The 16427-nt window shown below is 38.4% G+C and overlaps 1 protein-coding gene across 1 annotated transcript in view; it reads right to left on the bottom strand.

Annotated features, from left to right (window-relative positions):
- Nucleotides 1–16427, bottom strand: part of SNAP91 (synaptosome associated protein 91) — a 165130-nt gene that overhangs the window by 96260 nt on the left and 52443 nt on the right. The window contains exons 2-6 of the mRNA XM_056110026.1: nt 10535–10677; nt 9662–9737; nt 8277–8379; nt 6325–6418; nt 4347–4458 (exon numbers count right to left, since the gene is read on the bottom strand). Coding sequence (XP_055966001.1) covers nt 4347–4458; nt 6325–6418; nt 8277–8379; nt 9662–9737; nt 10535–10677 — 528 coding nt within the window. The remainder of the gene's footprint in view (nt 1–4346; nt 4459–6324; nt 6419–8276; nt 8380–9661; nt 9738–10534; nt 10678–16427) is intronic.

Raw genomic sequence — 16427 nt, 5'->3', positions numbered from 1 at the left:
AATTCTCCTAACCCTGAAAGAGCCTTGAATATGGCACTTTTTAAAATCTCAGGGCTAGGACGAAGGAGACGTTACTGGTGCCTGCTTGAGGGAATCGATGAACAACAGGATGATCGTGATCGTGATCGTTCTTGAAGAAGGTCCATAAAACACAGCCACCAACATGTTCTTTGAGGCATCTGCATGGGGACTTTCTCAGAATGGCTGGGCACTGAGGACAGGGACACTGACTCTCTGGACGCTGCCTTCCCATGGACCCAGGGAGAGAGCAAAGAGCCTAAAGATCTGTACAGAAACCATTCTCCATGATGATTCATTAAAAACTTCAAAAAAATTTTAATTAAAAGTTTTTTTAAAAAATTCACATCTTTGAAAAAAAATCCATGCAGAGGTTTTAGGGAGATTAGGCAATAAAATAAAATTAGTCTGCTGAGTACAAGAGTACAGGAAATAAGTTATTTTCCTGATTTCCCGAATAAGTAGTAGGAATACATTTTACTTTGAAACTATCAAAAACTCTTTGCTAGTTTCCTGATCTCTGAGAAAATAAGCAACAGGTTATCAAATATTTAAAAGATAGAGGACTGTAGCAGTGAAGATATAAACTGAATCAAGTGGTCACTCCTACTTACAGCGACGTGGTCCCTTTAGAAGTATAAACTCAGTGTAACTCCTGATACCTGATAGGAAGCCACCAATTAGCAAATTCTCATTTTATCCCCATAAACAGAGTATGAGAAGTAGTTTGCTTTTATCCGCCAGGGATGCCATTGAATCTTCACTGTTTTATTTCAAGAATATCAGTCTCCGTGGTGGTCTCAAATTCATGGAATGTCACTGTGACTGAACCAGACTATTAGAACCTACCAAGGCAGAATTTCAGGTATGCTTAGCTACACTGATAAGTCTCAGGTATATCAAAGGGAAGAGATTAAACTGAAAATTAAGAAATGTGGTACTTCGGTAAAGTTTTGATGGTATACAGTGATGTCTTTCACTCCTCCATATGAAAGGTAAATCATTTTATCTTATACCAGCGAAAATGCAAGCCCAAGTTTACTGAGATCTTTACTTATTTGTATTGGAGGTAACATATGCAATGAGACCCATTGTAATAACTGGTTTTGGCATATCGAATACACAACGGATAGCTTGCGAGGCTCTGCCGTGCGGGCGGAATACTCTCGGTAGCTTGCCAGGCTTTTCGAGACTAGCACGCGACACTAGCACACAACAGGGACAAATGGAGACATTACTGGGGCCCGCTCGAGCAAATCGACGATTAACGGGAAGTCAAGTGATCAAGTGATAGGCAATACTTGTGTATGCTGTTTTAAATTGGATATCTAATATAGTGTTAGATATAAAGGGGGTTCAGATAAAGGGAAGGTACTGCAACTACTCCATTTGAGTTTTTGTTCCACCAGAACTAGAGGACATAAAGCTCCAAATACAGAGCATATTCAACTCCAGAATGTTCCAGACACACTTGAGTAAGGAACTGCAATAGAGGCTGTGAGTGTCTTGAAACAGAGCACTGTATCCTTCAGACAAGACAGTAATCTCCCTTGGAAAACTCGCTCTTGGCGTACATGAAGAAACTGAGATTCTGACCACAAATATCAAGAGAGCACAAGACCTCAAATATTATCTAATACATCAAATCATAAAGTTGAAGGAATGCAAAGTCACTGCATCACCAAATGGATGAAGTACATGAGGTCAGCCTCAAGCCGACCTTGAAACCTCCTGGAGGCTTCATGAAGAGAGATGGTTCATCATCCCATCACCCCTACGATTTTGCACTGCCATTTCTCCCTCAAATCACACTGGTAGCTCTGGTAAGTTCCCTATGGCTTGCTGAATTAAAAGGAAAAAAAATTTAAGATGTTTTCTCATGCAGGAATCACTGAAAATAGTGTGCTAATAATTTTGAGATGGCTTGAACAGCGGAAAGAAATCTTGTACTGTAGAGTAAGCTTTTTCTGTAGCATAATCTTCATGCAGAATACCTGTCTGATTTTTCACTGTATGTTGAGCGAATATGGTAGACATATGGAATGCCACCAAAATATGAACAGTGACACACTGTGGGTATGAATGATCAAGCACTTAGAAAAAAATATGAAAGATTGGTGACAAAATGACCTGAAGGGGAAAAAATCATAAACTGATGATCCCAATAGATAAAAAATTGTGAGACTCTTTTCATTCCATGCAAATAGAAGTCAAAGGACTAAAACACAAAAAGACTCTCAATAATAAAGGAGCTAAAACTGGAAAGAATCCAAGTGCCCCCAAACAGACAACTAGATAAAGAAGCTATGGTGTATCTACACAGTGGAATACTATGCAGCGGTTGGGAAAAATGAAGTCATGGCATTTGCTTATAAATGGATGGACATAAAGAATATAATTCTGAGTGAAATGAGTCGAAAGGAGAGGGATAGACATAGAATGACTGCACTTATTTGTGGAAGATTAAAGGTAGTATGAGACTAATATTCAAGGTCAGGAAAAACAGGGACCAGGAGGACTAATCAATGGTTGGAAGCTTGCCACAAGTGTGCAGGAGACAAAGGGAAGTTAGAGCAGAGAAGGGACCAGTCTGACAATACTAGTTAGAAATTATCCCCCTGGACAAGAACTGAGCTTGAAAGTAGATGAATGGATATACATGATAACCTTTCAGTATCTGTATTGCAACCAATATGATCCTACCAATATCAATGCCCAAAAGGAGAAAGAGAGAGAAAGAGAGAGATAGAGAGAGAATGAAATTGTTTGCCACACAGGCAGGCAGGGTGGTGGGAGAGGGAAACTGGGAACACTGGTGGTGGGGAATGAGCACTGGTGAAGAGATGGGTGGTGGAACATTGTATAACTGAAACCCAATCGTGAACAACCTTGTAACTGTATATCTCACTGGGATTCAATTAAAAAGATTTAAAAATAATCAAGGAGGAGTTAGGATTCCATAGGTTTGTTTACTTTGTCACAAACTGCAGCCTGCTTCACGAATCACGAATCACGACCATCCTGTTATTTGTCGATTGCCTCGAGCAGGCCCCAGTAACGTCTCTTTCATCCTAGCCCTGAGATTATATTCAAGGCTCTTTAGGAGAATGAGACCCATCATTGTTACTGGTGTTTGGCATATTGGGTACGCCACGGGGAGTTTGCCAGACTCTGCCGTGTGGGCAGGCTACATTCGGTAGCCTGCCAGTTTGTCCAAAGAAGGAATGAGATAATAAGAAGTCATAATAAGATGTCATGTGGCCGCGAATGCCTGTATCAGGAATAGCATTTATGAACAGGGTTCTGAGCATGGACTGAGATATCCTCCATCACTGCTAAGTTCTCAGTCTGAAAATACCGGAGATCAACAGCGAGCTTCCACCATGGCACAAAACTCCAGGGAGACCAACTATCCACCACGCAACAGGTTAAGGCTTAATTTTTTTATATCACAGACAAGAGCAGTGACCTCTCCATACCATTACATACTCTTTACCCTGGATTTAAATCTATCGTTCATGTCCACATCACTCTGCTTGTACCACTATAAAGTTACCTCACACAATACTACTTTCACTATATCAAAAGTGGGATGATATATTAACCCCTTAGAATTCAACAGTATGACCATAACAGTCTTGCCATTGTTCCAGAAATCGCTGGCCTTACAGAACAGTGAAATGGCATACAAAAGATTCCATCTTAGACCTGGTCTAAGAATAGAGCATAAGCATTTTGGAATTCCAGAATATGTTAAGAAACATTCTTCAATATGTGGTGCATCATTCACAACAGCTAGAATGCCTGGGTTTATAAACTGAGGAGATAGAATGGCCCCTCTCAGTGTTATACTTGGCAAGGAAGCAGAGATTTCTTCCTGCATGGGTGCAGGGTGTTCTCAGAGGTATATGTCAGCATCTGTACAATGGTTATTGTTAATCAACTTATCCATCAGGCAAGGCCTCTTTCATTCTAAAATTTTGTTCTTTTGTATGTTTTGGGTATACACTTGGAAGTGCTCAAGGCTTATTCCTGGCTCTGTGATCCTGGTGGTGCCGAGGGGACTGTCAAGGATCTTCGATTATGGGATGTCGAAGATCAAACCTGGGTCAGCCACATGCAAAACAAGCACGTTATCTGCTGCACTATCTCTGGTCTCCATTCCACAATTTTTGATCACCAAAATCTGAACTTAATCTCGGCTGACACAAGAAAACAAAGAAAACCTTGAATGATGTGTCACATTTTTCACATATGAAGCCTGCAATGTCCAAATTTTTGCACTGCACTCTGTAACTATTTAAAGACACACAAGTGGTTCTACATACCAAGTAAGTTAATAACTCCGTCATTGTAGCAGGCAAATAGTTTGATAAGATCTTTGAAAAGAAGCATGAATGCAGCATTTATGACACCGTTTGTTAGTTCATTTGGATGTACCTAGGAAAGATTAAAATGTTCTTGTTAACCACTTAACATCAAATGACAATTTTCTTGAAACATTAAAATTTCTCTATAATTACTGAGAAATGCATTCATAGTCTATAAAAACCGATAATCTCTTTGGTAATCCCAGCAATATCAAAAGACAGATTGCAGGTTTTGCATCGAACTTCAATATAATTCAATGAAAATAGTCTTATCAACTGCATAACATATATACATGATATGATTTGTATCAATAAAATACAACCTTTGAACACAAGTTTTTTTCCATTGCTCTTACTAAATTATACTATTTTAGTTTTCTTATGAAATAGTCTCTGTAGAGAAGAAGCATAGGCTTGGGAATAGATACCTTAGTTATTAATCCCAAAGCTAAATATTAAAATCCACAACATTTACCCAATAGCTACTAAATATTCTAATCCCACCAATAGCAATAATAATGTGTCCCTATTCCCCACTCCTTGTTCATACTTTAACTCTAATCCCTATTCTTTTATGAACTACTAACCACAAGGAAAACATAAAAATAAATGAAGTTTAGAAAAGCAGTTCCACAGATTCCCTAGTGAAGTACTTATTGTAAATATGTCAGAAATCATTATGATGGTTTGCAGTTTTTATGAAATTTCACAAGTTAAAATACGATTAGGGATCATCTTGGAATAAATCACATGATAGTAACATTGTATGTTATCTGAAGCAAATCTTTGCTTGAGGCAACCATCCAAATAGAGGGAGGCTGATAATGTGAGTTAATCTTTTCATGTCAAAATACCCATTTTCATGAAAGGGATTTTAAATTAAAAAAATATTTGAAGTAACTGTAAAACCCCCTACAGCTATCTGAAATAATAGACGGACCCCAGGCACAATCCCCAGTACTGTATGGCCTTCTGAGAACTGCCTAGAACAGTCCTTGTGGTCCCCAGCACTGTTGGGAAGGCTCACCCCAAAACACAAATAAAATAAAAAGAAATAATGGAAAGAAAGTTCAAATTCTGTTTGCCCAGTTTCTTCTAATGGTAACATCTTGCAAAACTGGTGCTGTGATATCACCACCAGGACAGGGATTCAATCTATCATTCAAATTTCCCAGTTTCTCTTGTATTCACGTGTGTATTTTGTTCAATACACACAAGTGTAATAATGTTATCACATGTGTATCTACCCCCACTGTGGAGATACGGGTATGGTTTGATGTTGGTATATACATGTTGGTATTATCAAAACAAAAGAACCCATGATAAAACAAATACAATTCTTGGAAGTGGATGCTACCAGTAACTCATTTACGTAATGGTTTCTAACAGCTAAGTTATTTAGTCGTCTGCAGGTACGTGTTGTAGTGACATCACAGGTTGAGTACAAGAGGAAGCTACCATCCTGTTCTGAGTTTGGGGAGTGGGGGGGTTCCATGATCGTTGCACAACTTAAATAACTTACCTGTAAAGTGCTAAGACCATGGGGTCAACCAAAATCATCTTTAACATGTCAGCAACCTAAGCTCATCTGATTCACAAAAGTTCAGAGCTTCTTTAATTTTTTCCACTCACAACTCCTCTTTGCCGGAAAATGTGTTATGCTACCCTGAGTACACAGGTTTACAAAACAAGTATACAAACCAACACTTACTGATAATAAATAATAAAGACATTTATTTGAAACAAATCAATTTTTTCCCATAAACCCTACCCTTACTTATATAAATCTATGTGGGGAGTCAGTTTGAGAAGCCAGGATGGAATTCATTCAAATGAAAGTACTCGAACTCTGCTTTCTAAGGAAACTCCCACACATGGCCCACCTTCATTAAAAGAGAACATGAAACACTTCCATGTTTTCTGATGAGATACATACATCAAATTCAAGCAGTGCATCGATCTGTCCCTGAAGTATGGGCATACTCTTTAGTAGCTTTTCGGGAACCATCGTCCTCATCACACCATCAGCCCTACAGTTTTTTAAAGAACAAAAAGACGAGACTTTCTTACATATGTTAAATTGATGAGAGCAAACCTTCCCCCCGCCATTACATTTCCTTATCTTCTTATGCGACTCTCTTGAGATATGATGAAGTTATCGGTGTTTCCCTTCTACTTATACGTGCCTCTTATTATTCCTCATGTCTTGATTCTCAGAGAAACAATGTTTTCTTTATAAATATATTCATCTCAAAAAAGTAAGAAAGCAAAGTAGTCTCGATAAAGGAGGTCAGCAGGAATTTTGAATGTATGTTTTCTAAAGCTCTAACAGAGAAGGCAGTACCACATGCAGATTTTCTGAACACCAGTTTGAGAGAGAGAGAGACAGAAAACACATCTTACATCGTAGAAATCTTCAAAAGCCACATGACTGGGAGCACAGTTATATTATTAACTACCAAATGGAGAAAAATGAATACTATTATTAAGTTCAATTTCACCAAACACAGTTAGAGTAGAAGTTCAACCAGTTGCAGAGGAAATGTTTGGAAGTTAGTGCTGACTTAGTAAGAACCTTGGTAACTGGAATCCCTGCATCTGGAAATGGTCAGAGACTAGAGTGGAAGTGGTGCGGTAAATGGGGAAAATACCACCGAGAGGTAAGAGGCTCGTAATGGGAAGTGTCAAGGTCTTTCCTACTTCAATGATGGGGAAAGACAAAATACACTTATTCCCCCTTACAGGGCTGCAGAAGCTTCCAGCAAGGCAAGAGACATAGTATTGAGAGGCCAGAGTTCAGCCAGGAACATCAGCAATGCTTGGCAAAGGTCACATAAGAAGAAACAGGCTTTTGAAATGAGACCATCTCTTGGGAGAAGAGGATAAAGTGATAACTTTAAAACTAGTTCAAATAAGTAACTTTGTATTTTTCACCACCATATATTTTTTATCATTAGGTTAGCTATTAGAAAAATAAAACCATCTTATTAAATACTTAACCTTCCATAGTATCAATATCTTACCACTATTCCAATTTAGGAACAGATAAAACATTTGATAAACTTATGATTGAACGCTTCTGATTAGGTTCAAACCAAGTGTCTATTTAGAAGAAACTCAATCACAAATTAAAAGGACCGTGCTTTGTTTCAAATAGGTTCTCTTGTCCAATGGGTAGTATTAATAATTAGTTTAGTTATAATTTGTGTGTACTCTAGGACAGTACTACCTCTCAAAAACAGATCTCCTGGGTCTGGAAAGGATGGAGAACACAGAGGCTTTGAGTTGGCTTTGAGTTGGTATCACAAGGCCTTCTGGGCACTTCTTGATATGACCTTGGTGGTCCCAGTACTCAAGGCCCCAACACTGCTGGCTCTCAGTAGCACTTGTAGAATTTGGGAGGGGATCTGAGCACTAAAGCCATCAGGTCCATACTGCCTGGTGGAGGATGCCAGGGTGCAATCCAGGGTCTTGTAGTGACCCCAGGTCAGCCCTCCCTAAATAGCAGAGGGTCACCTTAATTAAGACATTACAGTAACAGTTGTTTGCTAACTATATCCACTGTCATTTTAAATGAACTGTTTTAAAGCAGTCCATTTAAAAGTTTAAGGTGTATTTGTTTTACCATTTAGAACTGATTTTAAAATATGCTATGCCATGTATAAATTCTGACCATAAATCACAGTTTCTGCACAAAGATAATGGGAAATGCATATTGAAACCTCAAGGCTGACTTCTATAATGTTACTCACTGAATTTCTTTTTTAAGTTGACAGTAAGCTGAACTTTGTGCTCAAAATTAGTAGGTACTTAAACTTAGTGTTTAAAAGTCAAGCATGCTTCAGAGACTTATTCTGCTTGAATAAATACAAGAAAGAAAAAACATACCCTTTCTTCACTCTGGCAAAATCAAATGCCATCTGTCTGTAAGAGAAAGCCTTTTCATTCAAATATCTACTATAGCGCCTTATGAAGGTAGACATATCATAACCTGGGGGAAGGGGCAGAGGAAATAAAACTAATTAATAAAACGCTTTAAACTGTGCTTTGCTCAGTAAGTACCATTAAAAATACTCTTCATATGTAACTACATCTAGGATGAGGTCAATGAGTATATACAGAAACTGTCATTTAAAATCTACTTTAGGGAAAATACAACTTTTGGCAGGACATATTCTAAGGTTACTCAATTAGTTATGATACCATCCTGTATAGAATATTCTTTCTGATTTTTTCTAATCATTTTTACTGCTTCATATAACATCTTGTTTCAGAACAAATAGGTGTAATGTGACAACTACCTACTTGCTTGATGTGCTTACTTATACCTAGTATGCAGCCAGTAAATGTAAATCAACAAGTAATTATATTTTTTTAGATTGATTTTTCACACAACAAAGGAGAGAGAGAACAAAAGGGAATGCCCTTCCACAGAGGCAGGGTGGGATGGGGGATGGGGGGTGGGAGGGATACTGGGACCCGTGGTGGTGGGAAATGGGCACTGGTGGAGGGATGGGTACTCGATCATTGTATAGCTGAAACCCAAGCACAAAAATTTGTAAGTCTACAACTGTACCTCATGGTATTTCACTAATAAAAACTTTTTTTAAAAAATTGATTTTTCAAATTAAATTCTACTGATTTGCTAAGAACACTCCTTTTTAATCAGGAAAGTATTTTTCATTACACTGACTCTTGTACTTTCAAAACTCACCAAATGTATGTCTAGTACAACCACTGTTACTTTTATTTATTTTTTTATTCGTGAAACACCATGAGGTCCACTGTTACTTTTAAGGTAAATACTGTAGCACTGTAGCACTGTCCTCCCATTGTTCATCAATTTGCTCGAGCGGGCACCAGTAACATCTCACAACAAATTGTGACACTTTTGTTACTGTTTTTGGCATACTGAATACTTGAAGGGTAGCTTGCCAGACTTTGCCATGCGGCAAGATACTCTAGGTAGCTTTCCGGGCTCTCTGAGAGGGGCGGAGGAACCGAACACTGGTCGGCCGTATGCAAGGCAAACACCCTACCCACTGTGCTAATCGCTCCAGCAAGGTAAATACTGAACAAATAAAATTAATTTATGTTGTAGCTAATGCTGTTAACAATTAAGTATTTTAAGGCCATGATAAAATAACTGTAGAGTCGTTTTTATTTTTATTATCTACCCAATGGTGCTGACAGTTAGAGTGATACTATATTAATACTCTCATTTCAAAAATAATTGCATCAGAAAAACAAATTTTTATAAAACATAATCTCACCATGAGATCCACTTTTGTCCAAAAAATTGCTGAGATTGAATAGCGTATTTCTAGAGGCCAAATACTGAATGAATCTCTGAAAAACAAAATTAAAAATTAAACATAAGTGTTATCAAATCACACCTTTGAACAATTCCTTATACTAAATGAACATATACATATAGATGCTACATGTTCTCACTGTGATTTTTTTATAGTTTCATAATAGGCTAACTTTCTGAGAAGAAAGGGCAACTACTATTCACTAAATTAGAATTAAATTGCATTATATTTCATTTATTAAATAATAGAAATAATAAAATTTAATAAGATTCACTGGACATTCCAATAAAACAGGCAACTTTTTTGCTATTTTCTAAAACATTTTTTCTTAAAAAAAAGAATCTATTTATCCAGGGTACTTATAATTCATAACTGATAATAGAACGCAGTCTTGGCTTGTATTTTTGATACACCCCTGAAGCTCAATACATCTTTGCCATGAAGCATTTAAATATATCACCATTTCAAATCTGCTAATGTGAGTTATTTCCACCACCAAGATTCTTCTTTATAAATGATTATTTTTTATGAAAATGATTTTTATTGAAAAACACAAAGGAATATTTTTTAGGAGAAAAATAATTTCGTTTCTTGTTTTCTCCACTTACCCACTTACATGATACAGACATTTTGGATAGTAATATTTAATATTAAATATTAAGAATATCTAAGCAAATTCACCTAATTTAACTCTTTCTCGAAAATAGCTACGAGGAAGATTACAACCGTACCTCTCCTTCTCCTAATCAGCAAAAATTCAAAGGACCTGAAGCCGTCATCACCGTCGTGGTACAACTCTCCCTTCCCCACCAAAGAAAGAATTCAGCTTACCTCATTTCCGTGCACCATGAGATGATGTGTTGTGACGAGAGCTTTAAACACAACCACCCAGCTGCTGTTTGTCGCTCGCTCAAAGAGCGTGTCAGCCATCTGAGGAATATTGACATTGGTCTCATTTGTAGCCTGGATCAGATCTATAGGGACAGAAGATATTAATCATTATAGAAATTCATTCTTTTTTTTTCTTTTCAACTTTTTAACCTTTAAGCTGTCTGCTAAAATATTCATCTAAAACTGCTTTAATAGTTAATGTTTTAAAAGAAAAGATTTTTATGCATAATGCATAAACTCATTGTCCCTTCGATGTATTTACTTTTTTAAACATGGGATGGTAGTGGTGTCTCCCCGACAATGTTCCGGAGCCCCTGGGCCCATCCTCTTCATTCCTCTTCTGAATTTTATCTGTTTTTTGGCACCAGGGTAATTTTTATTTTTATTTATTTTTTTTCCTTTTTGGGTCATACCTCGCATTGCAGAGGGGTTACTCCTGGCTCATGCACTCAGGAATTACTCCTGGTGGTGCTCGGAGAATCATATGGGATGCTGGGAATCGAACCTGGGTTGGCCACGTGCAAGGCAAATGCCCTCCCTGCTGTGCTATCTCTCCAGCCCCGCATGGCAATTTATTTTTTCTTTTTGGGTCACACCTGGCGGTGCACAGGGGTTACTCCTGGCTTTGCACTCAGGAATAACTCCTGGCGGTGCTCAGGGGACTATATGGGATGCTGGGAATCGAACCCGGGTCAGCTGAGTGCAAGGCAAATGCCCTCCCCGCTGTGCTATTGCTCCACCCCTCTGCATGGTAATTTTTAAGACAAAGCTTTTTGTCTTTTCACAGCACAGGATGGCCTTCCTTATGTTAAAGGACACACCTATCCTACAAACCCAGCTTGTTACTAGTTCCTGGAAATTCGATACAACAATGTACTCTTTTTTAGGGGTGGGGGTCACATGTTCAGTGCCGGGACACCCATGGGGGAGAGAATCAAGCCCCAGACTCCCACATGCAAAGTCTGAGCTCCAGCTCTTTTGAGAAATCTCGTAAACCTACCCACGCAATGAACAAAGAGACAAATCCTTTCTTGCCTGGAAATCAATGTCAGAAGACATTAAACCTTATTTCTTTTACTTTTTGTTTAAGCACTGTGATTTACAAAGCTGTTAATAATAAGCGTTTTTAGGCACAAAATGCTCCATTTTCAATCTCACCATCATTGTCCTCAGGGTCCCCTCGCCCCCCTTACTAAACAGAAACACTTTCAGATTTAATTCATTGCAGTTAGGGTCTCCTGTGTACAGTAATGTGGCTCTAGTGATTTTGAAGTCTACGATACTCACCACTGTGCCCATCACCAAATCCAAGGCTCCTGGTCATTGTCCAACCAGTCCTAAACTATTTACTTCATGCATCTGATTTATTTGGGGGGGAGGGGTGGTGGAGCCATACCACAATAGCTCAGGGACTATTCCAGGCTCTGTGATCTCCTGATCACTGTAATCTTATCTCCTGACCGCTGGTGGTGCCTGGGAGACCATCTAACAGTTCTGGGGACTGGCGCAGGGTTGGCAGCAGGCGAGGCAAGTGTCTTACCCTCTGAACGATCCCCATGGCCCTTTCATTTAATTTCATAATAGAAACAATACAATTCAATAAGAAATAATGATTGACTTCAAGAATAAAAGTAATTATGGTTCTGAATTATAAAGAAACTAAAGCCAGGATAGTCTCTCACTTAATGTTTAAGTTCTAGTCTTCATCCTAATTCTGGTAACACCCCATGCCAACATTTTCATTTACCAGAATTCCACTCATCCTTCAGCAAATCTTTCCATCTTTCTTGATTACTTATAAACTAAGTCCTATGTGCCCTGCCTTTATAAAGTTCCTGGTGGTATTTAGATTAGATGAAGATCGAGCCAAAGTCCCACGGTAGATCTTGAGGTTGGAAACAGTCCTACCAATGTTGGCTTCATGTGCAGTGCTTTCATATGATATATTAATAAATGCTCTTGAAAAATAAAACTACGTAATAAAACTATGGAATAACATTATAAAACTATGGAACAGCATTACTTTCTGATACTACATCAGAACCACTATATGCTGTGAAATCCCATGTCAGAAATAAATTCTTCTACTTATTTATTGAGCTGGGCTCTGATACTTAGGCATGAATTCTTGGTCAGAAGAGAAAAATACACGTTCAGAAAATAAAGAAATATAAAAATTCCTCAAAGAGATGAGTAAGGAAAAAGAACATGACAGACAAGGAAAAGCTTAGGTTAGAAATCAGCCTATACCCCAACTGCCCAACATGTGTCACTCTAGGTAAATTAATTAACGTGGCTTTAATTCAGGTCATCCTTCAAGTAAAAGTAATTAAATGCCTTTCATTGCTATTTAAAGAAGTCTGAAATGTCTAAGTAAGGAAGGTATACAGGATAAATGTAAATACTGTTCTATACTGTGTCACAAGAATACATTGGGAACTGGGAAAGTTTCCAAGGAAAGAGCTGAGTATGACCCAAAAATCAGAGAGGGGCATTAACAATGAACAGGCAAAGTGTGTCACTATAAGGAGGCAGTGTGTTCTCTGGGATCTAGCTGCATACGATGGGCCAAGGGTAGGTATGGTCAGTGAAGGGTCTTAGGTGTAACATTAATAAGTACGAACTTTAATCCATGGGTCAGAAGAAGTCCCTCAAAGTCTCTTCTAGTAAATTAACAATAAAAATAGCATTTACTGTCCACTAAATTATTCAGCACAATTAAATATTCCATACAAGAGAAGTGTACGATAAAGAATTTTGCCTGAGAAGACAAGAAAATGACAAGAAAAGGGTAAGGCCAGAAAGACCAGTTATGAAACAGAAATGATCTGAATCTAAATGAAGGCAGTGGAAATGGAGGGAGACAATGAATGAGGCAGATAATATTTAGGAGGCAAATGCATAGAATTTTCAAGGGAGCAAATGAGTACTAGAGGTAAAAGGAAAACAAACCTTGAATAATTCCATTTTTTTCTGACTTGCTGTCCAGTAAATGCTTTTTTTTTTTTACCAGAATAAGAGAAAACTCTATTTCAAAGGAGATACAAACCATTCTGGACATGACATGACACCTTTCTTTGTTTTTATTTTTGGGCCATGCCTGGTGCCCCAGTAGTGGTGCTTAGGGATTACTCCTGATTCTGCACTCAAGGATCACACTCTCAGAAGGCAGGGACTATATGGAGTTCTAGAGATGGAAACGGTGTCAGTCAGGCAAGGGAAACATCTTACCAGTTGTACTATTACTCTGGCCCTAATACACTCGAGGTAGTTGTGAAAAGTCCAGTTGGGAGTTAAAAACATGTTGAAAGTTCAGGTTTTTCTTGTTTTTTTTTCCCTCATCTGGCCTAGATAAAAATTTGGAAGCCATCAGCAGGAAATAAAAATTATCCCAGCAGAAGAGGTAAGCCAAAGCTCATAAAAATAAGAATAGAATTTATACAAGAAATAAGAATCAAAGTGAGAAAAGAAAAAGGTAATATTTAAGAGATGAATACAAGAATAGTGACAGAAGAAGAATCCGAATGGTTGACAAAAACTTGGGAAAGTGAAATCATAAGACCACTGCAGAAGAGACAGCAGTTCAGAAATTTCAGGACACAACTGAGGTCACTAGGTCAAATACTTACAGAAACTCCTAACAATTTGAATTTTTCAGGGGCTAGAAAAATTCAATCCTATCCCTGAGCATGAACTAGGAATTGCACCTAACTATGGCCAAGCGTAGCCCAGTGCAATGCCTCTTTTTCCTCCCTGACTCCACAACACACACACACACACACACACACACACACACACACACACACACACACACCCCTAAATCTTGCAAATAAAAATTAGAATCTTAGATGCCTATAGTAATTTGGACAGTTTTCCAGTTCTTCCAGGCTTTTCTAATAAGATCATCACGATCACGATCACGACCACCCTGTTGTTCGTCGATTGCCTCGAGCAGCTGCCAGTAACGTCTTCTTCGTCCTAGCCCTGAGATTTTTTTTTTAAAGTGCCATATTCAAGGCTCTTTCAGGGTTAGGAGAATGAGACCCACCATTGTTACTGGTATTTGGCATATTGGGTATACCACGGGGAGTTTGCCAGACTCTGCCGTGAATAAGATCATGCGTGACATTAATAAGAATCATTTGTTGCTATCACATAATGAAAGGTGTCAATATCTGGAGGTGTGAATAATTCATTTATTATTTTCAAATAAATAGTATGCAAGTTAAAAATGCATTTAATCTTCTAATATGAGTGGATTTTAATGTGTCAGAGTACAAAAAGTTCACTAACGTTCTAGATTCAACATTACAACTTAACTGTACGAAACCACACCCTGCAGAGTTAGCGTTAGAGTAAAATCAAAAGATGAATTTCCACAATTTTTTGAAAATATTAATAAAATAATTTCCCCCTTTTCTAACTATATGCCTATATGAGGCCAGATTTTTTTATGTAAACATTGACTAAAATAAGTATTTGTAAACTTACTCAATTTTGATTTCTAATAAATGTTTTAACTCACATGAGTTCATAAAAAACTTTTTACCTGATTTAATAATTCCAGAGGCCAAGAAAATTCTGAAACGAAACAGTTTAAGACCTATTTTGGTATATATGTTTTAAAAGAATTGTTGAGTTGTAGGTATGCATATATTTAACTTTATAAAATATTTTCAGTGATTTGCACCATGTTTTCAGCAGTAGTTTATATGTATTTATACTGCTGAACTTATTCACCATTTATAGAATTTATACAATCCATGGGCTGGAGCGATAGCACAGTGCTAGGGCGTTTGCCTTGCGCACAGCTGGTCCGGCCGAGCCGGGTTCAACTCCTCCGCCCCTCTCGGAGAGCCTGGCAAGCTACCGAGAGTATCTCCCCCTTATGGCAAAGCCTAGCAAGCTACCCGTGATGTATTCAATATGCCAAACACAGTAACAACAAGTCTCACAATGGAGACGTTACTGGGCCTGCTCGAGCAAATCGATGAATAACGGGAGGACCATGACTGTGATATAAGCCATTTGTAGAAATTCAAAAAACAGGCATAAATATGTGCTTTTGAAAATGGTAACTGCTAAATGCTAAATATTTGTTGTTTTTTGTTTGTTTTTGGTTTTGTTTTGCTTTTTGGGTCACACCTGACAATGCACAAGGGTTACTCCTGGCTCATGCACTCAGGGATTATTCCTGGTGGTGCTCAGGGGACCATACGGGATGCTGGGAATCGAACCGGGGTTGGCTGCGTGCAAGGCAAATGCCTTACCTGCTGTGCTATTGCTCCAGTCCCAAATGCTAAATATTTGTCATATTTGAATTTTTTTTAGAATGCTTAGCCTTTGTTGAACTTGGAAGGAAAGATTTGGTTTTGTTAAAGTACAACTGAAGTACAATTAACATGAAAACATATATATTTCAAATACACAATTTGAAATGTTTTTGGGGGCTTACTCCTGGCTCTGGGCTGGAGCGATAGCACTGTGGGTAGGACGTTTGCATTGCACGCAGTGGACTCTGCTGACCTGAGTTCGATTCCTCTGCCCCCTGGAAGAGCCCGGCAAGCTACTGAGAGTATCTCGCCCGCACGGCAAAGCCTGGCAAGCTACCTGTGACGTATTCGATATGCCAAACACGGTAACAACAAGTCTCACAATGGAGACGTTACTGGGCCCGCTCGAGCAAATTGATGAACAACAGGAGGACAGTGCTACAGTGCTACTCCTGGCTCTGAGCTCAGAGATCATTTCTAGAGATTCTTAGGCGACCATATAGGACACTAGGACACTAGGAATTGAACTTTGGGTCAGCCATATGCAAGGCAGGTGCCCT

Source organism: Sorex fumeus, unplaced genomic scaffold (assembly GCF_029834395.1).
Source record: "Sorex fumeus unplaced genomic scaffold, SorFum_2.1 ptg000008l, whole genome shotgun sequence".
Lineage (NCBI taxonomy): Eukaryota > Metazoa > Chordata > Mammalia > Eulipotyphla > Soricidae > Sorex > Sorex fumeus.
Note: the sequence above shows the minus strand (reverse complement) of the source record. Positions and strands in the feature narration are given on the sequence as shown.